Here is a 24,913-nt window from a genome sequence, read left to right on the forward strand (position 1 = left end):
CCAGGCTCCACTCCAGGGGCCCAGCAACGGCACCAGAGGCCGCAGACACCAAGTGATGCCTAGGAAATTCCACCTGGACATGAGGCAGAACTTCTTCCCTGTGCAGTGCCCAAGCTCTGAACAGATAGTCCAGAGAGGGTCTCCCTCACTGGGGATATTCCAGAGCCATCTGGACAGCCATGTTCCATGCACTCTCTAGGATGACCCTGCTGGAGCAGGGAGGTGGGACCAGATAAACCCACTGTGGTCCCTTCCAACCTGACCCACCCTGTAGCTCTGCGAAATACAATCTGCACCCCAGCCACAGCTACATATATTTAATACATTCATTACATGATCTTTTAATTCCTAAACAGTATTTTTTTAAATGTCAGTGTTTTGCAAAACAGCGTGTAATTTTCATGTTTGGAGGAAAGTCTGTTTGATTATTCAGAGGCTGCTTTACAAAAATGCAATTAAAATATCAAGATGAGGGGTCTTAACACAAGAAAAACTCTCTTCTTCCTTTTTAATATTATTAATTTGTATTAGCAGAATGCTAAGATCCTCTAGAAATAATGTCCCGCTCTTGTCTTTTCTCCCTTATGCCAGTACAAGCTTCCATCCTGCTGCACAGCAAACTGGGCTGGTGGGCTGGAACAATTCCTTTGGCAACAGCAGCAACGTGTGTTGAAGTGACTGAAACTAGGAAACAGTCTTCTGTCATTTTAGGAAAATCACTGTAAAGATAAAATTTCAATTTCTCCTTTGAAAAAGGATTGCAGCAGATGAAACACAGAAATTTTTAATCAAAACTCTCTGGTGAAAAAATGGAATAAACATGAAGCAACCCAAAAAATGTCAAACCAGTACCAGTTTATTTGATTTCTGAAGTCATTTGTAGCAGGAAGCAAACTGTTGCTTCTGGATTTGTATTCATGGCACTGTTTATTTTTATACTTCTTCTGTGGAAAAAAAAAAACCTAAATACAATTAGAGTAAAACTAAGAATTTAAATTCTAATACTGAAATAATTTTCATATCAATACTGCCATTGGATTAAACCGAACAGAATAAATCTTATTTCTATTCTTTTTTTCACACAATGTTATGGAACAACTGGGTAGAAACTTTCAAAATTGTTTTGAGAATGAAAACTAGGTGTCACAGTCCAAGAGTTTGGGCATTTTTTTCATGCCTGAGGTGACAGAGATACAGCTTTTGGGATGGGGGGAGCAGCTTTCTCGGAATTCCTTGGACTCTGAGAAGTTGCTTGTCACCCTTACACAAGGGCTGTGCAAATCTTCTCCCACAGCACGAACTTGCACAGCGGGCCGATGATGAGGATGATTTTAGTATCTCCCTGCTCGGCTCTCGCAGGCACCGAGGAGCCGGCGGGGACCGCCCGGGCCGCGGCGCGGATCCACCGCGGCACATCCAGAGCTGGCGGGCCCGCGTAGCCTTCCTCGGGCACCGCTGCCCGGCCCCTCACAGCCACCACAGGCACGCAGCGGAGCGCGGGCAGGAAAGGTACCGAGCTCCCAGGGCAGCTGCTCGGGGAGAACCGCTCTGGCAGACCCCGGCTCCACTCCCCTCACGGCTCTCCCCTCCACGTCCGCCATTTTAAACCGTCCCGGCCCGCCCGCGCCACAAGCGATTCACTTCACCATCGCTTTTTATTCCAGCGGCGGGGTTTTGTCGCCCCTCTTCCTCTCCCCCACACACACTGCTATGCCCGAATTTCTTTTCTTTTTATTGTTAGTGCTATTTTGGGGTGAGTTTTTTTACGGTTTTCAACACACATTGTTCAAAAATTTCCCCGCCTCCACCGAGCCCTTCCGGGTTACGGCGGCGGCGTTTTAAGAGCCACTTTCCAACGGCAGGGCGAATTATTAATTTAGAAGGGGATTCCCCACGGTCCCTCCGGGACCACCTCGGGGAAAAGGAGGAAAAAGGCATCGGGGGTCGCTCCCGCGGCGCCGCGGGCGGGGCGGTGCAGCGTTTTCTTCCGGGGCGCCGCCGGCCATTTTGTGGCGTTAAGCCGCGCGCGCGGGCGGTTCCCTCTCATTTCCTCGTTGCGGCGGGACGGGGCGGCCGCTCCTGGCGCTTCGCTCCGGCCTCGGGCCGCCCCTCGGACCCTGAGGTGGGTGCTGCTCCCTGCGGATCCCGCAGCTTTCCCCTATGCGCTGTAGCTCTCCTCTTTTTTGGACTCGCCTCGCGGCGTGAGGCGCGTCGCCCTCAGGGCCGCGCCGGCTGCTGACCCTCTTGAACCCCTCAGGTTTATTCTCTTCGTCCGCCGCCGCCCCTTAGGGGCTCCTGCTCACCATGAGCTACGGCCGCCCGCCGCCCGATGTGGAGGGCATGACGTCCCTCAAGGTGGACAACCTGACCTACCGCACCTCCCCCGACACTCTCCGGAGGGTCTTTGAGAAATACGGCCGCGTGGGCGACGTCTACATCCCCCGGGACCGCTACACCAAGGAGAGCCGCGGCTTCGCCTTCGTGCGCTTCCACGACAAGCGGGACGCGGAGGACGCGATGGACGCGATGGACGGGGCGGTGCTGGACGGCCGGGAGCTCCGCGTGCAGATGGCCCGCTACGGCCGCCCGCCCGACTCGCACCACAGCCGCCGCGGGCCGCCGCCCCGCCGGTACAGCAGCAGCGGCTACGGCCGCCGCAGCCGCAGGTGAGCGCCGAGGAACGGGCAACAGAGTTTGGGCAGTAAATGAGATGAACCTCTACTGTGCGCCTGTGCAGTGGGAGCCGTTTGTTTTCATGTTGGTTGCCTAGAGAGATAGCGAGGTCTCTGTCTCTGAACGGTAGGGACACAGAGTTGAGCCATGCGCTCTAGGCCGATCCTGCTTAAGCAGGGAGATTGGACAGGATGACCCACTGTTGCCCCGTCCAACCGGACCGATCCTGGCATTCTGTGCCCTTTACCCTGTGAGTTTCGCGGCGAGGCTGGGAAAAGGAAGTGGGGGTACTAGAGGTTTACTAGCACAGGCACATGGGGTTCCCTCGGAGTGGAAGAGTTTTGCCTTGTAGTAGGTTTAGCCCCCGGCCACTCGCTCTGAACAACGGCGCCCTCGTAACACTCACTTTCTTGCCCACGTGCGTCCTGTTCTGCCTTCCCTGTCCCGCAGCACTCGCTCCAGTCCGTGCGTCACCCGTGAGCAACTTCTAACGTGCCTTTTTTTTTTTTTTTTTTTTTCTTTCCGCCTGGTGTGTTTTAGCCCTAGAAGACGCCGTCGCAGCCGATCTAGAAGCAGGAGCCGCTCTAGGTCCCGGAGTCGGTCCCGCTACAGTCGATCCAAATCCCGGTCTCGCACACGCTCTCGGTCTCGCTCCACCTCCAAGTCCAGATCTGCCAGGAGATCCAAGTCAAAGTCCTCATCTGTCTCCAGATCCCGATCCAGGTCAAGATCCCGGTCCAGATCTAGAAGCCCTCCCCCTGCCTCAAAGAGGGAATCCAACTCTAGATCCAGGTCTAAGAGCCCTCCTAAGTCTCCGGAAGAAGAAGGAGCTGTATCCTCCTAGGAACATGGTAATGTACCCCGGGATCAGCACAGGATGCATGTTACTTTATTAGAGCACTTAGGTGGGGTGTTGGGTAGTTCTTGGAGCATTAATAGCCTGAGCCAAGTGAATCCTAGTGGGGCACATTGTTAGTTGTTGGTTTTGGTTTTTTTTTTCTTGAGCAGTGATTTTTTGGTTATTGATTTAGGGAAATAATTACTGAAGGGTTTTCTACGGAGAAATTTTTTTTTTTTAACAGAGAAAATGTTTTATTGCAAGATTAATGCCTTGGTTTTAATAAAATATTGTATGAGACGCAACCTATGATGAAAATGACTATTTCTTACTGTATTTATCCAACATCTGCATTTTCCCCTTTAAAGCTGCGGTCTCCTGTTTGCTAAAAGAATATTGGCCAGTATTGCAGATTTTAACTGATTTGGCTGATCCTCCAGGGACCAGTTTCTGTGGGCGTGTGTTGGAGCAGGTTTGTCTTACACTGTTAAAGATACACTATCCTTTTAGAACGGAAGATCGGTTCAGTGGCCATTGTACTGACTGGAGGTAATAACTGTCCTAGAAAAAGTGGTAAATTCCTTGCAACGAGAAAACCACGGAAACTAGTTTTTCCTCAAGTCGACATCTTCAAGAGGCATCTAAGGATACACCGGGTGGGGAAAGGATAGTGTGTCTTTAACCCTTCAAACTGTTTGGTCCTATTTTTTAAAAGGAAAGGGCCTGAGCTAGCTCTGGAGTTAGATAATTGTAGCAAAATTAGTCACATTTTCGGTTTTGAATGCTAATTAGAGCTTAGTTAAGTCTTAATGAAGAAGTATTAGTTTTGTAACTTTTATAGAACTCTGAATTGAGTGGTGAACAGGCTGAATTGAAGTTAATGGTGGATTGATCTACAGCCTGGTGCTTCTTCTCTTTTGTAACTAAATATTTTGACCAAACCTTACATTTGGTCTCTGAAGTAAAGCAACACACGGGGGGAGGTGGAACACTGTGGAAATTCCTAAAACTTAATTAAATTAGTCAAAGCCAGTTGAAACACAACTAGAAGTATCCCTGAAGTCATCCACACCCAAAATGGACAAGGTAGAAACCTGGCTGAATTTTTCTCTCTTCAAACCTAGATGCTTCAGCTAAATGAGAGCCCAGATAAAGGACGCCTTTGGGGGAAAAAGATCGCTTGAGTCTTCAGCCCATTGGAGAGACCCTGGCCGAGCAACCAGCTGTTGAAAAGGTTATTTTGTAACATTTTGTCTAACTTTTTACTTGTTTAAGTTGCGCCTCAAGTGGCAGATTTTACATTTTATGTGCCATTTTGTTGCTGTTATTCAAATTTCTTGTAATTTAGTGAAGTGAACGACTACCGATTTCAATATTGGCTTGGATATTTGAGGTAAAACTTCATTTTTGTTTATATAGTGCTGACTTCTATTGGAAATTAAAACCGATGGTAACTTGCTGCCTCCAGTTTCATACTGAGGAATCATGCAGCCATTATATGCTGATAGCTAACTGTCAAAAAGTACTCTCAATTTTATTTTGTTTCCTTAAATGAAAGTCCACAAAACTTCAACTTGAAACTTACTGTAAATGCTTTTTTTTTAAAAAAGAAAGAAAAACTTTGACTTAAAATAGCATCTTCAAATTCAAATTGGTAGAAATCTTTTCAGGTGACAGTTGATATTTGCAAGGATTGTTTTATCAGACTCAATTCTAATCTCTTCTCTTATGTATTTTTGTGCACTAGGCGCAGTTGTGTAGCAGTTGAGTAATGCTGGTTAGCTGTTAAGGTGGCGTGTTGCAGTGCAGAGTGCTTGGCTGTTTCCTGTTGTCTCCTGATTGCTCCTGTGTAACGATGCCTTGTCGTGCAGAAACAAATGGCTGTCCAGTTAATTAAAATGCCTGACAACTGCACTTCCAGTCACCCGGGCCTTGCGTAAAAAAAATGGAGCATACAGTGAGCACATCTAGCTGATGATATACACACCTTATTTTTTCCAGAATGGTAAAACTTACCAACCTACATATATGAACTTACATATGAGAATTGTAATGTTAAGCAAAGAAATGGTTCATTCCTTTGTAAGTACTGATTGGTGTATCTTTTGCTTAAGACATTCTGTACTATACCCACTGTCTCTGTAGTTAATATTAAACATTTTTTCTGTGTTAACTTTTCTCAACTTAATGTCTTGGGTCAGCTTATTTTTAGCTTGAAAAGATTTCTGCAATTATACTGTCAATGTTTAACTTCTATATAGTAACTAAATGCATTCTACTGCTTATAAATTTTATCCACTGGGGTTGCTTTGAAATTACTGTGGGCAAACTTTAATTAGTATTGTTACTAACCCAATGTTGTGTGGCAGGTGGTAACACACCAGGCCACAAACACAGACCCAGCCTGGGATGATGATGTGGGAGGTCCACACTGAGCAGTACTAATAATTGCATTGCTGTGTGCTTGCTCTGGCTCACCGGGCTGCTGCTTGACAGGGGCTGATCTTTACAGTGACGATTTGATTTGGTACCAAATGACTTGTAACTTCAAACATCCTTTGTCAAGGGTTATTGTAATGCCTTGTTTTATCTTATGCATGTATGTTAAATGGGAATGGAAACATCTGAACAGTGGCAGTATGGCTTTGTTGAGGATTAAAAGTACTTTTCTACAAACTGAGGAGTTTGTATGTTCTAGGTTAGTGCAGTCTCCACACTCATTTACCAACAGAGGGGGCTGGGTTTTGTATGTGGAACTTTGGGAAGGATTCTGAGTCCTGGGAAAGGGATCTTATGGGAATGTTTTTTTATTGTAAAAGAGTGCAGTTACCTTTTTATAGCTGAAGCTGTGGATTTAGGTTGGATCTTGTGGATTTCCAGGTTAAACTCTGTGTAGTGGCTCACATGATGGAATTGAGGCTCTGAACTATTTCATTGACTTGGGGGAGGAACACAAATTTCTCAAAAGCCATAGCTGGAAAACCAAACAGCTTTATTTTTACAATGCATGTTTTAGGAATTGCTGCTTCCCCAAAATATCCATGAGGTTTGCTGTAACTAGGACTGTTCTCTGCAGCTCTGTGCTACAGTGAACAGCTGAGTATCACCTTGTACTGCAATCTAAAGTGGAATAAAGTGAAGTGCCCTCTGACTGTGCTAGTGAGATGATCATCATTTCAATTGTGTGTCTTCCTGGCATAGAGGAGCTGGCCAAGTGCTCTTTGTCTGCACCAAAGGAGTGCAGGGGAACGTGGATGCTCTTCAGGTTCCATTTGTGGAGCAGAGCCTCGATAGACCAGTCAGCACTGAGGGGAGGAAAAGGAGTGAAAACCTAACCCAGGGTTATCACTGCTACAGTAACTCCAGCAGGCTGTCACCAAACTAGTCCAGCCCAGATGGGTTTATCAGTTTTCTACTTCACACCAAATTGGTGGTTCTTGGCTTATTTTCAGATTTTGTTGCTTCCAGGGTTTACTGGGCAAATAGCAGCCTGACTCACAATAAAGAGTTTTTCTGAGTTGGAGTGGTGCTGCCACAGAGGAGTTGATGCTCATCCACAGCTGAGACAGGAGTTAAAATTTGAGTTTTAAATATGTTAAAAATTTACCTTCGGACTTGGTATGTTGTCCAGAATTGAGCATGTGGGTTCTTCTCCAACAAGAAGTAAATTGTAGTTAAAATATCTTCAAAGTCTGTGTAGTTTAGGGAGATAAAGCAGTTTGGGTTAGTCTCTGTTCCAGGTGTGGATAAATCTGCCTGGTTCCATGAAATGGTAATTACAAATCAATGCAAGCACAGTGTATCTGTGTATGAGAGACAAAGCAGGGCATGAAGGGACTCAGTTATTTACTTAATCTTCTACTCCCACACCCTCAGCTGTATTTATGACATCTCTAAACTAGAATTAACCCAGTGTAACAAGGTCAGTAGCACAGTGTCACCTGATCTACTGACACTGTTCCCAGCAGTACTTGGACAGGAACTCCTTGCAGTCACAAACCAAATATACCTAGGAGCCTTAACGTACCTTTGGGGTCAAAAAAGACATCTGAGCCTAAAATAATGTCTATGGGCGCAAGAGAGAGCAGTTCTGGCGACACCCGGCCCCAGGTGAGGCCGAGGACGGGCACGTGCGGCAGGCGATTCATGAGGCAGCTGCTGCGGCAGCTCTGCAGGCACTGGGGCAGCTCCTCGCTGTCTGACAGGATCACCTGGGCACCACACCTGGCGGCCACCACGCCGGGGAGACTCACACCGGCACCGATCTGAAATCACAGCGTGTTCGTGGAGACCGCGGGTGGAACCTGACCCGCGGGTCACGAGAGGGGGGAGCGGGCGGTACCTCCAGCACTCGCTTCCCGGGCAGGCTCCGCCTGTGCGTCCACAGGTATTGGGCCAGGACCACGGCGGAGGGCCACACGTACATGCCGTACTGCGAGTCCAGCACCTGCAAGACACGTTGCGAGGCGCTGTGCCGGGATCCCGGGAGCTGCCGCCGTTCCCCGTGTTCCGGCTGCCCCCGGTACCTCGGGCACGCGCACGGCCAGCGCCGCCGGACCCTCCTCGAAACGGTACCGCCGCGCGCGCTGCCGCCGCGGCGCCGCCATGGGCCAATCGCGGGCAGACACGTATTGGCGCCAGGCCGTGCCAGCCAATCGGCGCCTCCCCCCGGAGCGACGTCACGCGGAGCGCCGCCGCGGGCGCTGATGGTGGTGAGGCGCTCGCCCAGCCGCGGCCTCCCCCCGGGGCCGCGGTTAAGCCGGGCCGCTCCCGCCCACGCCGCTGCCCCGGCGGGGCGGGGCTGGCGCCTCCGCGGGCTGCTTCCCGGAGAAGGGAGGAAACCGGGTGACACGCGGTCGGCCTGCTACTGTCCGGAGAGCAGCAAGCGCGGAGCGCGGGCCCGGCGCGATAAAGGCAGCGGCGCCGGTGGGCTCCCGGGGCGGTCGCGGAACTCCGCAGCCAAGGGCGCCCGGTGCCCGCGCTGCCTCCGTGCCGCCCGCGCTGCCCTTCCTCAACATGGCGGCGCGGGGGCGCCGCTTCCCCAGCATCGGCCAATCAGCGCCGAGGCGTGGCGGAAGCCGGGGCGCAGCTGGCCAATGGGAGTGCGGCGGGGGCGGGGCCGCGGCGACAGCGGCGGCACAGGGTGAAATTTCTGGAAGGTGCGGCCGGAGCCGGGCCGGGATCGGGATCAGGGTCGGGCCGGGGGCCGCGGGCGGTGACGGCGCCCATCGCCGCCGCCATGAACCACAAGAGCAAGAAGCGGATCCGTGAGGCGAAGCGCAGCGCCCGGCCCGAGCTGAAGGACTCGCTGGACTGGACCCGTCACAACTACTGCGAGACCTTCCCCCTCAGCCCCACCACCTGCAAGGTGCGTCGGGCGCAGGGGAGAGAGAGGGATGAGGAATGAAAGGGTGGGACTGGGGAATGGAGGAGGGGAAATTGGGAATGGAGAGGGGCGCAACTGAGCGAGTCCTGCGGGGAAGGGAAGCGACCTGAGGGGGACGGAGGGGACTGGGGGAAGTGGGGTGGGGGCGCGACTGGGGATAGGGGAGCCCTGAGGGGACGGGGATGGAGGGGGCGACTGAGGGAATTGGGAACGCCTGAGGTGAAGGGGGAGCTGCGGGACGGCTAATGGGAAGCGGGAAGGGGGGCCCTTTCCCGAGGCTGCGGTTGCCTCAGAGCTGGCGACTGGGAGAGGTTTGGTGAGGGACGGGACTTTTTTCCCTCCACGTGGCGAGGCGTGTGGGAAGGTCAGGGCCCGCCGGGATTGAACCCGCATAACTCCCAGGAGCGCTTCCCGGTGTCCTGAGGGAGTGAAAGGCAGCAGGGGATGTGTCAGCCGAAAGGGCAGGGTGGCCTCTCCGCCCGAGGACCTGCCTGGGTGCGGAGCTGTGCCAAAGGCTTCAGGCGGCGGCTGTCACTGATTTGTGCAGGGAGCGGGCCAGGAGAAATAGGGCTGCAGCCTCGGGGAGCTTAAAATAACACAGAGGCAGCTCCACAGCCGCGTGGTGTGTGGAGCAAAGGATATGTGTGAAGCACCCCCACAAGCAAGCGCAGCTCTAGGACGTCAGTCTGTCCTAATGTCTGTCTTGCTTTCCTCCCTTGGTTTCACAGGATAACGTGGAGAGGGCAGATGCACTCCAGTTAACAGTGGAGGAGTTTGTTGAGCGTTATGAAAAGCCTTACAAGCCCGTGGTGCTGCTGAACGCTCAGGTGGGCTGGTCTGCCCAGGAGAAGTGGACGCTGGAGCGGCTGAAACGCAAGTACAGGAACCAGAAGTTCAAATGTGGGGAGGACAATGATGGTTACTCTGTGAAGATGAAGATGAAATACTACATCGAGTACATGGAAACCACCCGTGATGACAGCCCCCTGTATATCTTTGACAGCAGCTATGGAGAGCATCCCAAGCGAAGGAAACTCCTGGAGGACTACAAGGTCCCCAAATTCTTCACTGATGATCTCTTTCAGTATGCAGGGGAGAAACGAAGGCCACCCTACAGGTAGAGTGACAGCAAGACAAAACGGGGTATTTTAAGCTCATTGGTTGTTCCTAAATACCTGGGATTGTCTCCCAAAAAAAAAAGATATTTTTACATCATCTCTGAAATGAGTGTAAAACTGTAATCCTGCAGGAGAGAAGGGCAGACTTTTATTTATAATAAATTTTTAAATATAAATTCTTTATATCATAATTTCTCCTTTTGCCACCAGTGCTGCTACAGGTTTATGGTGTAGGGTTTTTTATTTTCATTCTATTAAGTCAGTTTACATCACTTCTTAGATTTTTTCAAAAATTACGTAGTTCCTGAGAGCTGTAAAGATCAGTTTTTGCTGTGTGTGCATTTTAGTGTTCAGCTTTTAAATACCTCAGGAACAGCTCCTGGGTTTTGCACCAGTGCCTTATGTACAGTGTGGAATTTTGTTTAATTATGAGTCACTCCTTTTAAGGTAAAGATCTTAAGCTAGATTAGGATCTAATATGGGCACCAGTTCTTAGCTCCCCTTCAGATGGTTTTGAGAGAGAACAATATTTCACATCTATGTAGTCTTTTCAACTCTTTGTTTTTGCTTCAGCTTGGAAGAGGGTGAAACGACATTTCATTCATAAATTCAAATGCAGCAACCTTGTATTTGGGCTTTAGATAAAAAGCCATTTTTATTTATGTTGCTGTGGCACTTCATAGCACTGTGAGCTTAAATTGAACCCTCCCAAGTAATTAAAGTCTTTACAGTGACATTATAATTGTCAGACAATGCCTGTTGCTCTTTGAGTGCCATGAGTCTGTGATGTGGTTTATTTAAATAAAATTGAGCAAGAGCTCATCAGTAATAGCACTTTCCTCTGCTCTCTCGTGCCTGTAGTCCAGTTGTGTTTTTGCAGGAGTAAAGCAAGAATCTGATTCCATTTGAGATCTGTGAAGGAGGTGTTTTTACAGTGCTCCTCATAATTCTCTTCCAAGAACATACCATGCTGTAGTCAAACACAAAACCACACCGGGTGTAGTAGAAACTGAAGACACTTAATGACCTACAGATATTTACCCAAGTTAGAGGTGAATGAGAGAATCTGGTTGTGACTCATTTATTTTGCTGTCTGTGTCCCTCACACCATCCCCACCTACAGGCACATGCTGAGCTCCTTGCTCTTGATCTTGGTATCCAACTTCTTGTATTTTGTTCTGGAAAATGCAGGTATTTTTCAGGGTTTTTTGAGAGCTGAGTGATGCACAAGAGCACAGTAATGTCTCCTGGAGTTAGAGGGTTCATCTAGGTACAGAAATGAGTGTGCAGTACTTTCAGAGCATAATTGAAAATCTCACAAGTAGTGCTGCTAATCACGTGAGGAGGATATGACCTCTACAGGTTGATTCTCTGGGTTGAGAAGTGTGTGATAGTGTGTAGACCTTAAAAGAACAATTGGTGCTGTTTAGCACATTTTTATTGGCATTGTTCCTCTCTAAAATAAAGGCAGTAATTTCTGGAAGCCATTTACTGAAGCAGCTATTTTAATTTGAGGAAGGTGGCTGGGGTTCGCTTTCAGATTGATTTTAGGAGTTGTGAAGTATTTAATGTTAAATTTGATGTCTTGGGTCAAACTGTGTTTTGTTCACTGTAAGTTAAATGTTTGGAGGAAGGTGCTGGTAAATGGCAGTGTTGCTAAATAAGGGTTTCAAACCTGTGTGTGTAGATTCAGGTTATTGTCAGAAAAAGGGTGTTGAGCAGTGCATCTGTCTGTGCCTTCAGACAGACCTTCATGTGTGTAATTTCTTCTGATTTCTTAAGAAAAGCCTTGACTGTTCTGCCTGTAGTTTAAAGAGCTTTCTGAGCATAATATGAATCTGAAGAGTAAATTGGCAATAGAAATGACAAACACCTGCTTATTTTCAGCTCCTTCGTGAAGCAGGAAGAAATCATCTTGATAATCAAACTTTACTGTCCTACAATTGATGCTGACAAATGATCCTTCAAAACCAGTTTGATTTACACCTGCACTGGAAAGGGGAGATGGAGAACTTGCTATATTTTCTGAACTTTTGCATTCCTCTTGCTGGGCATCACCCTCCTGTCACTACACCATGGAGGGACTGTGTTGGTGCTTTAGTTTCTGCACTCTCTGCTGCCAGTTAAACAATTATTGTCATTTTTTCCTCTTGGTGCCTGGTATGAAGTCACCTCACACTGCTTTTTCTGGTATGGTTGGTCTTACTGCTCTGTTCCAGGGGAAATGAGCAGTTGAAGGTGCTGCTGCAGTTAAACGTGTACAGTAGATAAAGTTCTCCACTGGGAGAAATAAACCTTGTAAATGGGCAGTGGGAATATAAGCCTCAAATCCTGAATGGTCACTGGAGAATAAGCTCCATGTAGTTAAGTGTTGGAATGAAAAGCCTCTTGTGAATGAACAGAAGGGGAAGAGAGAGGCCAGGGTTGTGTAACTTGCTCTGTTCCTTGTTGTTGCCTTTTGTTCCTCATTGTTCTGCAGTTCTGATGTGTTTGAGCAGCAAATTCTAGAAAACCACAGAAGAATCCCCCTGCCTAGGAAGAATCCCAACACAGGCAGTTGGGACTTAATCATGCTCATAAACTTTGAAATAATTATTTTATTGAAGAACTATTTAAAACAAAACAGCTATGACATATAAAAAGCCATTTTCACTTACTTATCTCACAGTCATTCCTGTCCCAATTCATATAGGATTTTAGGTTAAACTCCTGTTATATCCTTTTGCTGCAGTGTGAACTTAACAAAATCAGGAATGTAAATATAACTGTCGTTACTTTATTTTCTAACTGAATGTGCAATGAGCTGCTGTAATTGTCTGTCTAGCATAAAGAAAGGGACCTGCCTGCTCTATAACTAAAGCACTTTTCTCCTCCATGCAGATGGTTTGTGATGGGCCCACCTCGTTCTGGAACAGGAATTCACATTGATCCCTTGGGAACGAGTGCATGGAATGCCTTAGTCCAGGGACATAAGCGTTGGTGCCTGTTCCCAACCAGCACCCCCAGAGAGCTGATCAAAGTGACACGGGAGGAGGGGGGGAACCAGCAGGACGAGGCCATCACCTGGTTCAATGTCATCTATCCTCGCACACAGCTTCCCACCTGGCCCCCCGAGTTCAAACCCCTGGAAGTCTTACAGAAACCAGGAGAGACAGTCTTTGTGCCAGGTATGTGCAAATCTCTCCAGGAAGGTAATCTGGGAGAAAAAAAGCATATTTGTAACGTTCCTGTGTCATAGAAATGAAGGGAACATTTCTGCTTTCTTAGATGGTCTATTTCTTTCAAAACAAACTGAGCTCATTTTGGGACTATTCAGCTACTTCCTGAATGTCACAAAATGTGTGTGACCTGTGTCATAGGATTGCTTGTAATACAGATGGCAAAACAAGTGGTATTTAAATTGCAGCATCACAGGAATGTAGTCTCAACTAAATTGCAGTAATAGAAAGTTGTCAGGGCATAAAATAATAGAGGTGTTTGAGCCCCAGTAACTCTTAGACAAAAATGTTTGAGTTTGTACATGGTGGAGCAAATTCATGGCTGAGTATTGCATGTGAATTTTTCTTAGCTGTGGGAAATGAACTACTTAAAGGCACTGACACCTTCCACCCACCTCTCTGTGGTTATGCTTCATCTTGCATTTGAAATCAAAAGCTAAATAAAGCTTTGCTAAAGATGCCCTTCCCTCTGAGTGGCTGCACACTGTGTGCCCATTGTAAGTGGGGGTGAGGTGAGTTCAGTACCAGATTCTAACCTCTGAATGTTGCATCATTTATGTGCAGCACAGCCCATAGTTTCTGTCCACATTGCTGGTGTCTAACATCCAGCTGACTTGGTGTGTGAAGGGTGCCTTGTGATTGTCTTGGCACTTATTAGTGACTCCTGAGTGTACCTTCTGTTAAGAGTTTGTAGCTGTCGGGTTCCATTAAACTGTTCCCACAGTCTTTTCTGGGCCTCTCAGTGGGTTGTAAGAACTCCACTATTTTTATCCCGTGTGGAAAAACAATTTTGCATCTATGTTTAAATGAAAGGTTAATCTCTAGTCATAAGAACCTTGCAAAACCAGCGTGGAAAGTGCTCTCAGCTGAACAGAAAGGGCTCTGTGCAGTCTGGAGTACAATGGCTGCTGCTGTTAAATAAACTGTCAGCAGCCAGCGTGGTGCTGTCAGGTCACATCTTCAGTCCTGAGTGTGAGCTGGGTCATTTGGTCAGAGCATGGAGCTGCCTTCTGTAACAAGAACCTGTCAGGCACTGGGGTGAAAGCTGAAATAAGACAGGAAAGATGATGAGTTGGAAAACTCACCTGGGTTTGGGAGATGAGGTCCAGTTCCACCTGCACTGTGGGAAAGGTGTTCTTGGCTGTTCTTGAACTTGCTCTCTGCCATGCAGCCACCAATGGTCACTGGTGTTGTGTTTTAGGTGGCTGGTGGCACGTAGTCCTCAATCTTGACACAACTATTGCCATCACACAAAACTTTGCCAGCTGTACCAACTTCCCAGTGGTGTGGCACAAGACAGTAAGAGGGAGACCGAAACTGTCACGGAAATGGTACAGGTAAGAGATTCAGTAGCATTCTTTGTATATTCTTCATTGAAAACAAAACCTAAAAATACTCATTTTTGTGCAGTGTTACAATTCAAAGGCTAAACCTGAAATTTTAACTGTATTTAGGATCCTAAAGCAGGAGCATCCTGAATTGGCAGCCTTGGCTGATTCAGTTGACCTGCAGGAATCTACTGGTATTGCTTCTGACAGTTCCAGTGATTCTTCCAGTTCATCAAGTTCCAGCTCCTCAGACTCTGATTCAGAGGTAATGCTTTTTGCTGCAATAGATGATCCGTATTCTGCATTTACATTGTTTTTCCATACCTGATCATGTGCCTTTATCCTTATATTCATGCCATATGGAATAAATTACTAGAAAGCAGCTAAACCCATCTACATAGTGGAGGTGCCTGAGATCTTAGCAGGTTCTGTTTGCTGAAGCCTATCTTCACATTGCTAAATGGATTAAATCTGTTTGATCCATGTCTATATTATATATGAGTCTGTCACTCTTTTAGCTTGTGGAAAATAGCTGCAAAGTCAATGTTCTAAAAATTGGGAGAGGGAAAAAAATCCAAAACAGGTCAGTTAGGACACAGGACTCTTGTGGACACCTAAATCCTTCAGAAGCCAAAGTCTTCTCTTGGAAGAGGAGGTCCTTCTAGGGACCAAAAGGAGCACATTCCTTGTCTTGCCTCAAGTCAGCTTCAGCCAGTGATGAAATCCAAAAACGTTTCTGTTCCTGACTTTTAAATACTTAATTTAAAATTTCCTTGATGTGTCTAAAACAGCACGTCCTTTGACCTTAGGGTTGCTGAGCTCAAAGAACTTGTGGTGAATTGCACAGCACAGACAGTTGTTGAGGTTCCTCTGAATTGTGGTTTCATCTTTCCATGCTGCAGTGTGACTCTGGCTCTGAGACAGAGGGGATGATGCACCGCAGGAAGAAGCGGAGGACGTGTGGGATGATGGGGAACGGGGACACCACTTCGCAGGACGACTGCGTGAGCAAAGAGCGCAGCTCCTCCAGGTGACCCAGGGCAGCTGTTGGTTTTAACAAGCACAGGACAACACAAGGGAAGGCTGGCACACTTCAGATAGGGAATTCCTCAGGAGAGAGGGATGGAGAGCAAGGGATTCCTTACAGGAATTGACCAGTGGTATCGTCCCTCCATGAATTATTTTAATTGTTCCAAACAGAAAACTAAGATTATTGATGTTTTCTTTTTAAAAATCAGGGGTTTTATTTAATAAACAGTCTTATTACTTTTCCTAGTTGTCTCTTCTAATAGATGAGAGGATTTGATTTTATCTTTGTTTAATAAGAGAGGTGGGATGTTTAAACTGCTCTTCAGAGAGCACAAATGAATACTGAACAGTTAAAGATGAAGAATGATCAGGCAGCACTCAGGTTTCAATGTCTTGTTCAAACAGAGAACCTTCAAGCAGTTGTATGGTTTCTCTTACTGCTGCCTGGATTATTTCAATTTGTTCCACTGCTTTATCTGTTAAAGGCAAAATTCTTCCTAAATTCCAAATGTCTGTGTTTACATTTTAAATAAATAAATAAATACGTAAATATCAAGCAAGTTTCAGTCACTGTGGAAGGAGGCAACATTAGTATTGCAAAATCAAGGGTAGATATGCTTAGGGTAAAGTTGCTGAGGAAAGCAATTCTCTAGACAGGCGAGGTTAAAAAGAGTGGAACACTGGGAATCTGGGAGTATACTGCAGGGAAGAACTTAAACATTCTTTGCTAAATGAAGCATTTTTCTCATATAGCAGAGGCTTGCCAAAATTCTTAAGCAAATTCCTTGCAGCTTGGTTAACCAGTGCTGCTGGATTGGCTGCCTGCCTGCATTAGAGTGCTGGCCAGCTCTTGAGCTCTTGGATGCTCCAGGTTTGGCATGGATGCAAGTGCTGTGGTGGCTTAGTGTGTGGCTTGCTAAAGGAGGTGTGCAGCAGTAATTTACCTGAGGAAGTCCATATTCCAGCATGATTCCAGCCTGACTTCCTAATGTGAGACTGCCTGAAGGCCTGTGTGCTCCTGTAGATTGCTCTCTTATTTCCAGCAGTTGCTCATGACTGAATACAATTGAATTACAAGTACAGAGCATCATTAAAGGTTGGGGAGAACTGTACTGACTGCTTATTTTACCCTGGAGGTTCCACAGTTTGCTTGTTATGACATTGTCAAATCCCATTTTGGCAGCCAATGTGACTTCAGGCAGGGAATGAGCAGCAGGAGAGAAAAAACCTTTAATGTAGACCCTGTTTTAAAAAGAAAGCTGTAAAAATGCAGATCACTATGCAGATCTGTTCTTCTGAAAAACCCATGCACTTTTAAATTATTTGCCATTCAAATTTTAAAATGAATACCCTAAATATTGAAAATTATCACCTTGCCTAGAACATTTGCTTTTTGGGTTTCAATGTTCTGCCTCCCATATGTTGTTTCACTCTGTGAGGGTGGGTGGGCATTCTGTTCCAGCTGTGTGATGGCTTAGTTGCTAGAAACGCTTCCAAACACGAAATCTTAACCTTGCTCATACAATGCTGGAGGAAGAATAAGCCTGAGATTAATCTGCATGCTGGGATCTTGTGGCATGGTACAAGGGGAATGCTTAAAGGCAGTTGTACCTTTTTTTGACAGGATTAGGGAATCTTGTGGAGGCCGCAGCTACCCCTGAGGGATAACATCACCTACCCAGAGGCAGCTGCTGATGGAAGCTCTGTTAGCAGCCAGCCAGCTCTGTTCTACTCCCTTCTGCTTCTGTTTCTCACACTCCTTAAGTTTTTGTTACTCTTCTTCGATCCAGACATCTTCATTTCGTGCTGTCCAAGGTTGGCTCCTGAATAACCTGTAGGGGAACACCGCAGCTGTGTCCTTTGTGCAATGCTTTGTCCCCTCTGACCCCTGCACTATAACCCAGCTGTGGGTAAGGACATGCCAAGTATTTCGTGGGTCACAGAACTGGCAAGGAAGGCAACGGTCAGTTTTTAAAGAACTCTTTTTAAAACCAGCAGGTAAATGAAAAACCTGCCTTGCTTTGACACTGTCATATGTTTACATGTTGTCCTGTACACTTGAGGAAAGGAACACCAGCCCTTTTGGCCTATTGGAATGACTGGTGGATCTCACACCAGAATTTTGGGAAGAACAAGGAGGATACGAGCTTCTGCAAGAACTGAGCTGTGGAAAATGAGTCCTTGGATCTTACCCTGCTGCAGGAGAACATTGCTGTTGGGGCTGGCACTTCCAAGTGTGTGTCTCATAAAATCCTGGAATATGAGCACCTGGAAAGAACCCATCAGGATCCTTGAGTTCAACTCCTGGCCCTGCACAGAAACCAAGACACCCACCCTGTGCCCAAGAGCATTGTCCAAACACTTCATGTACTCGGGCTCAGTGCTGTGACCATTGCCCTGGGGAGCCTGTTCCAGTGTCTAACCACCCTCAGGGTGAAAAACATTTTTGTGATACCCGACCTAAACCTGGCCTCACTCAGCTCCAGCTGTTTCCTTTTGTCCTGTCACTGGTCACAAGAGTGAAGAGATGAGTACCTGCCCCTCTGCTGTCCCTCATGAGGGTGCTGAAGACCCAAATGAGGTCTGACCTCAGTCTCCTCCAGGCTGAACAGACCAAGTGACCTCAGCCACTCCTCATACAGCTCCCCCTCCAGACCCTTCAGCATCCTCATGGCCTCCTTTGGGTGCTCTCCAATTGCTTAATGTCTGTTAGATGTTGTGGTTCCCAAAACTGCCCCCAGCACTGAAGGTGAGGCCACCCCAGGACGGTCCCCTCCCTTTCCTGGCCGGTGATGCTTTGCCTCATGCCCCCAGGACATGGTTTGCCCTCTGGGCTCCAGGGCACTGCTGACTCAGATCCAGCTTGCCCCCAGCCAGGAGTGTCTGGACCCCAGTGCAGAATGCAGCCCTTGCCCTTGTTAAACTCCACATGGTTGGTGATTGCCCATCTCTAATTCGTTGAGGCCTCTCTACCCTTGAGGGACTTGACAGCTCCTCCCAATTTAGTGTTTTCGACAAACTTAATATTCCTTCCAGTCCTGTGTCCAGGTAATTCATGAGGATGTTGAAGAGCACAAGGATGAGGATGGAGCGCTGCAGAACCCCACCAGTGACCAGTGCCAGCCTGGTGTCACCCCAGTCACTGTCACCCTTTGTGTCCAGCCTGTGGGCCAGTTGCTCACCCTTCATGGAACACAGTTAACCAGCTCTGGGCTGGACAGTTTGTCCAGAAGGTCACTGGGAGAGACCATATCCAAAGTTTTGCTGAAGTCCAAAAGGTGACATCTGCTGCCTTTCCTAGATCAGTGAGGTGGGTCACCCTGTCACAGAAGGAGATCAGATTCAACAAGCAGGACTTTCCCTGTGTGAAGCTGTGCTGCCTGTGACTGATGCCTGCACTGTCCCCCAGGTGTTTTTCAGTACTTCCCAGAGTAATCTCTTCCATGATTTGGCCAGGCACTGAAGTGAGACTACAGGCCTGTGGTTTCCAGGGTCCTCCTCCTTGATGTTGAGAACTGGGGCATTTGCCAGCTTCCAGTCAGCTGGAACCCCTCAGATTCCCAAAACTGTTCAAAAATCATTGAGAGGTTTTGCAATGACATCAGCAGCATCTTGAGGATTCTCAGATGAACGCCATGAGGCCCCATGGATTTGTAGGCATCCATGTGGAGCAGCAGATCCTGCTGCTTTGGGCTTGACTGGGAGTTGAACATTCACAGTTCTCCAGTTCAGGGCACTGAGACCCCCTTGGTCCATCATCTGTGCAGAAGACAGGCAAAGAAACATTAAACACCTCTGCCATGTCCATGTCTGTGTTTGTGAGGAGAGCATCCTCATCCTGGAATGGGCCAGTGTTATTTCTAATTTGCTTTTTGCCATTAATATATTTTACAAAACTCTTTTATTTCCCTCACGGTTCTGGCCAGTTTCATCACCAGTTGAACTTTGGCCATATGAATTTTCTCCCTACAGTGGCAGCAGCATTTCTGTATTCTTCCCATGTCACCTGACCTTTCTTCCACTGGGCAGACACCTTCCTTTTTCATCTTATTTCCAAGAGAAGATCCCTGTTCAGCCAAGAAAGGGAAGGTGGTGTGAATGCCCCAAGCACTGAAGCAACTTCAGCAGAGGTGACCACCAACCTGAAGCATCTTTTGTGGTCTGAATCTGTGTGCTCCGTGCACACACCTGAGGTGCAACACCTGAACCAGCAGCAGTCCATCTGCTTCCACTCTGTCAGGGTGACAGGTAACAAAGCTGCACTAGCACCTTGTGATGGGAAGCTCAGTGGAGCAGGAGAATCCTGGAGTTTCTTGCTCAGCAAAAACTGTGGCAGGAAAAAGCATTTGCCAGTACTTCCAGTCCTCCAGGTGTGATGTTTAGCACAAGGCAACTGCTGACAAAGTCTGACTCTGGCAGAATCAAATGTTTTGGGCTTGGAACACCAAACAGTTCTGGGGCTGTGGGCTCACTCAGGCCAGTGCAGTTCACATCCCCAAGTGGCTTTTCTTTGAGGGTATACATTCAGACCTTTCTGAAAGTTGCAGTGCCAATTTTAAAGGACTGAGGAGGGGGATATGTTGTTGTTTTATGCTTTTTAAAAATGCAATGTGTTGTTTAAGTCTGTGTAGATGCATTTGTATTATGCCAGGTAAAGCTCTCGTCCCCAAGGGATCTTTTGGAGCTCCTGGTTTGTTATATTAGCAGGGGCTTGTGCTGGTGGTGTCTCTGTGTGGCTGAAATCTGAATTTCCCATGGGCTGCTTCAGTGGGTGCTCTTCTGAGCCCTAGGAGGTGGGTGTAGAACTCACTTCAGCTGTTCTTTGGGAAAGAAAACTTGACAGCAGGAGTGCTGTGCACATAGTAAACACTCAGCAATGCCCAGGCACTGATGAAAGAACAAATTAAAGAGAGATTAAAGCCTCAACTGTGACTTTCTTAAATGTGTTGGGTTCGGTGGAACCTGGAGTGTTGCTTTTCTGGGCTCTCTGATCCATTTTTAACCTTGTCTGTTCCTTATTTAAACACTCCTGGACCATATCCTTCTGTATAAAGGAATCCTAAATATGTTTTTTGGGATCTCTGTTTTTGAGTCTTTTGTGCCAGTAAGAGCAGTGTGGTGGTGGGGAAAAGGAGAGAGGGAATTTTTTAGCTGTCCAGACTCCCAAATTTCCTGTGATAGATAGCTAGGCATAAGCAAGCACACTTGCTCTGTAGCCACTACAGATTCTTCCACAAGATCACTTTTAAAAAATCCTCCAACTTCTCCCACTCCTGGCATTTCTGGCCAAGGCTGAACAGCCTGGGAGCCTGCACAGTCTGTGTGTGTTGTCTCAGAGATGTCTGCAGCTGCTGCCTTTTGGAATCATGTGGGGCCTGCAGAGGTGAAGGCTCACAATACTCAGCTCTGTCACAGTGAGGGGAGTCCTTGGAGAGTTCTCCCTTCCTCTCTGGTGGCTGGGCAGCACCTCAGTGAGGTGCAGCTGCATTTGGCACATGTGGTTCAGTTGGCACAGTCTAAAATCTAATGTGAAAGCCTGATTGCTGTGCTGGGAAAGCCACACCTCTGCCTCTAGAAGCACAGTGGGAAGATGCAGAGTGCAGAGCATTCTTCCATGCCTGTGAACTCTCCCATAGTGTGAAATAATGCAATTCCAGGAGAAGCCTGTGTTGGTGGGACACCCCTCAAAGTAAAGCAGCGTGTTTACAACAGACAGCAGACATCATGATACCAGCAACCCTCTCCTGACTGCTCCACAGGGCAATTCCTGCTGTGAAACAGTCTGTGCAGGCTTACCTGGGAATTATGACTCTGGGATCTCCAGTTCTTCCTCTTCTGGCTTTTGCCTGAGCCACTTTGGTGAGTCTTTGAGCAGTGAGGAAAATCCCTACCTCACAGGGCTGTTGTGAGGCTGAACTGCAGTTGCTGTGTAAGATGCTTTGAAGCCATCCACCCACAAAAAGTGTTCCATTCATCCTGAGCAGCCTGAGCCTTCTGAGCCTGGTGGGAGCTTTTTGTAGCAGAAAACATTGGGGATGTTGTTCAACACTTGGCCATGTGGTGTTCTGTGGTGGCCCTTCCAGAATTGCTGTATGGTACATAAATTGTAGCAGAACAAAACTTCCTGTTTTCACCAGGGTTGAGCTGTTGCAGTTCCATGGCCTGCTCTAAACAGGAGATTCTGCTAGAGCAGGATCTGGTTTTAAATAGAACTAGATGCAATTTTCTCATCAGGGAGTCAGCTTCTCTGGCCTTACAGGGATGGGGGGAGCTGGTGCTTCCCAGGCTGGGTGAGGGAGCAACAGTTAAAAACTGTGCTCCCTTTGTGCCTCACTCCGTGCTCGTGGGAAGCTGGCTGGGGAGAGTGGGCTCTGTGCTCTCACTTCTCCAGGCTTTTGCTTCTTGGGACATCCTTGTCTCTTGTTCCAGCCCTGCTGCTTTTGTACTCTAGAGGCCCTGGATGCAGCTGGTCCAGCACCCTGTGGACCCCTCATTTCCTTGAGGAAATTTCCTCATTCCCTTGAGCCCCCAAGCAGCAGCCCAGCTCTGCCTCACTTCTCTGGGGGCTGCTCTGATCCCCAGGGATGGCAGAGAGCTTTAGGCTGGGTGTCACAGTCCTGCCTGCTCCAGGAAAGCTGATGGGATTTGGGAGCTCTGCCTGTGCTTCAGAGCCTGGTGACAGCCACAGGCTGGGAGAGTTCAGGAGGAAATGATCCAGCACTCCATCAGAACCACAAATGTGGGCAAGAGGCACCAGTGCCAGCACCTGTTCCTGCACAAGTGCTATGGGAGCAGGTGACACCGAGGAGCCTCTGGCAGAGCTTCCTCCCCTTTCAAGCTGGTGTGTGCTGGCTCCAGTTTGTCTTCTCAGTTACATCAAACCTCTCCAAATGCTTCAAGGAAAGACAGCAGCCTCTTTCATAGTTAACCTCTACTCTCCTCCCTGAGTCCCCACCATTGTGGGCTGGGAAGTGAGACTGTTGGCTGAATGGAGTCTGGAATGCCTCTGTGGGCTTATTATAACTGGGAGGTTTTTGGCATCCCCCTTGTAAAGGGGGGGAAGGAAAGTGTTACCATTTGTGGGACAGTCCTACTGTCAGCTCCAAGCCCTGCCACTGCCCTTAGCTGCTTTTATCACCCATCCAGCAGAGCTGGGATACTTGTCTTGTTCGGATGATTGTGGTTTTGCTTTTTATTTTAAATAAAATCAATTATTTTGCATTATCCTGTCTCTTTCATACCGTGCTGATCTGAAAAAACCTTACAGGTGTGCACTCTGTTTCCTAAGGTGCTAAATGTGTTGGGAACAGCTCTGGGAGTGCTTGGGGGTTTGCCCATCTGTGCTGGGCTGTGGCTTGGAAGCTGCTGGGGTTGCATTGGCTCTGGGAGGTGGGTTTTGTTGCTAGGTTTGTTACCAGACTGTCCCACCTGCTCCTTGGCCCTGCCCTGGCCTCCCCAGTCTGTGTCACAAGAGGTTTCTGTGTTGTGTTTCTGGTGCCACCTCACACTGCCAGGAGGGGGTTTCATCTTCCAGGTGTCCTGTGCTGCTTTGGGATGGCCACCATGGTGATCAGAGGGATGGAGCACTTCTCCCATGAGGAAAGGCTGAGGAAAATGGGATTGTCCAGCCTGGAGAAGAGAAGCCTCCAGGGTGATCTAATTGTAGCCTTCTGCTCCCTGAAGAGAACCTACAAGAAAGATGGAGAGAGACATTTTACAAGGGCCTGGAGGGACAGGACAAGGGGAATGGCTTCAAACTGACAGGGGCTAGGTTTAGCTTGGATAATAGGATGAAATTCTTCCCTGTGAGGGTGGTGGGGCCCTGGCACAGGTTGCCCAGAGATGCTGTGGCTGCCTCATTCCTGGAAATGTCCCAGGCCAGCGTGCATGGGCTTGAAGGTGTCTCTGCCCATGGCAGGGGTGGAAGAGGATGAGCTTTAAGGTCCCTTCCAACCCAACCCATTCTGTGATTCCATGATTCTAAATAAGCCTCACAGTGCAGAGGGACTCTGTGGAAGGGCTGCACTCCAAGCAGAGGGGTTTGGGGCAGAGCTGCCTCAAGGAGCCTGGCTGTGAGGTGGAACAAGGACTGGAAAGATAGGAGAACTTGTATATTTTGTCAGTGAGAGTTGTTGAAAGCAGTAACTGTAGGTAAATAAGCTGGAACAGAGTGTGGGACAGCAGCCCTGAGGCTTTTGAAATATTTATAGCAATATAGTGTAAAATGAAACACCTCAAAGAGTAAATGGCTTTGTGGCAGCAGACAGCAATTCACTCATTTCCACATAAACCTCTGTCCTCCCCTTCCCAGACACTGCTGGAAACATTCTTCTTCTTTAGTGTCACCTATAAAACATTTTTTTTTCTTCTTTCCAGTTGCCCTTCAGCAGCTCTCCCCATGCCCAGCTCACCTCCCCTGCTCCATGCACAATTAGCAAATGAGCCCCTCCTCTCCTTGTGGATGATCTGGGTGTGTCCATGCCTGGCATTTAACAAGCCCCAGTTCCAGAAAATGCTGCAAGTTAATGGTGGCTAAAAACTGTACAGCCACTGTAGAAATGCTTTTATAATTGATCTCTCTTATTTTTCAGTCTGGAGAGGCAATTTAGAGACAATCTCACCATTCTTCCTCATTTGCAGGTATTGCTGGTACCTCCTGCAGTCCCTCTGTGGCCTTGCAATCAGGACTTGATTTATTTTTATTCCTCTTGATTTATCTACACATCTTTGTGACAGTTGCAATTTCATTTCAACAAGGAGGATGACACACTGATACTTTAATTCCTGCTGGGGAGCCTATGCTGCACCTTTGCCAACATTCTGCTCCTTTCCTCCAGCCTGATGCAGAAGCAAATAACTCCTGCTTTTTCTTTTGTGGCAGTTGGAAAGCAAGTCATGGAGCAGGGCCATGTCCCTCCTGCAGTGCCAGACATGGCACTGAGCTGCTGCATGTTCTAAGACTGGTTTGGAGTTCAATGAACAGGCTTGCAGCACATTTTTTCTTTCAAGGCACATAAAGACTTTTCTGTGGGGCTTCACCTCCTCTGGTTCTGGAGAAGTGTGGATCAGGGCAGGTAGAGCTGGTTGGGAATGTGTTCAGAGGGAAATAACCATTCCATGTCCCTTCTGGTCTGACACCTGGTGGCTCCCACCTGTGTGTGATGCCTGTGACTGTGTCCTGTCCTTCAGCAGAGGGGCCTGGAACTGGAGCTGCCCTGGAACAAATCCTGCAGCCTGCCCAGGGCAGGAGGAGGGGCAGGGCAGCTGGAGCAGCAGCAGTGTTCCAGCTGTACTGACAGGGAGAGGTGGACTGGGCATTTCTG

General features: G+C 48.0%; 3 protein-coding genes across 10 annotated transcripts; 2 read left to right on the forward strand and 1 right to left on the reverse strand.

Annotated features, from left to right (window-relative positions):
- Window positions 1–1,973: 1,973 nt before the first annotated feature.
- On the forward strand, window positions 1,974–6,187 carry SRSF2 (serine and arginine rich splicing factor 2). Of its 8 annotated transcripts, none has more exons than XR_009488900.1 (5): window positions 1,974–2,122; window positions 2,258–2,666; window positions 3,214–3,983; window positions 4,636–4,745; window positions 5,259–6,187. XR_009488900.1 is itself a non-coding variant. In XM_059864298.1 (4 exons), exons 2-3 carry the CDS (start codon window positions 2,305–2,307, stop codon window positions 3,515–3,517), a joined length of 666 nt encoding a protein of 221 aa, XP_059720281.1. In that variant the 5' UTR covers window positions 1,974–2,122; window positions 2,258–2,304; the 3' UTR covers window positions 3,518–3,524; window positions 3,880–6,187. The 8 variants fall into 8 exon arrangements, 3 of the variants coding, with proteins under 3 accessions (XP_059720281.1, XP_059720280.1, XP_059720279.1); XR_009488898.1 differs by having other exon boundaries at window positions 3,214–3,524; window positions 3,880–3,983; window positions 4,636–6,187; XR_009488899.1 differs by having other exon boundaries at window positions 3,214–3,524.
- A 299-nt stretch (window positions 6,188–6,486) lies between these two features.
- Window positions 6,487–8,234, reverse strand: METTL23 (methyltransferase 23, arginine). The gene is made up of 5 exons (XM_059864295.1): window positions 8,038–8,234; window positions 7,854–7,958; window positions 7,539–7,776; window positions 7,119–7,203; window positions 6,487–6,816 (listed from the first exon to the last, which is right to left on the reverse strand). Exons 1-5 carry the CDS (start codon window positions 8,116–8,118, stop codon window positions 6,615–6,617), a joined length of 711 nt encoding a protein of 236 aa, XP_059720278.1. The 5' UTR covers window positions 8,119–8,234; the 3' UTR covers window positions 6,487–6,614.
- A 390-nt stretch (window positions 8,235–8,624) lies between these two features.
- On the forward strand, window positions 8,625–22,814 carry JMJD6 (jumonji domain containing 6, arginine demethylase and lysine hydroxylase). Its single transcript, XM_059864293.1, has 7 exons — window positions 8,625–8,879; window positions 9,626–10,014; window positions 12,896–13,182; window positions 14,435–14,570; window positions 14,688–14,826; window positions 15,464–15,591; window positions 17,215–22,814. Exons 1-7 carry the CDS (start codon window positions 8,751–8,753, stop codon window positions 17,249–17,251), a joined length of 1,245 nt encoding a protein of 414 aa, XP_059720276.1. The 5' UTR covers window positions 8,625–8,750; the 3' UTR covers window positions 17,252–22,814.
- Window positions 22,815–24,913: the final 2,099 nt, after the last annotated feature.

The sequence above is a fragment of the Haemorhous mexicanus genome, chromosome 20 (assembly GCF_027477595.1).
Source record: "Haemorhous mexicanus isolate bHaeMex1 chromosome 20, bHaeMex1.pri, whole genome shotgun sequence".
NCBI lineage: Eukaryota > Metazoa > Chordata > Aves > Passeriformes > Fringillidae > Haemorhous > Haemorhous mexicanus.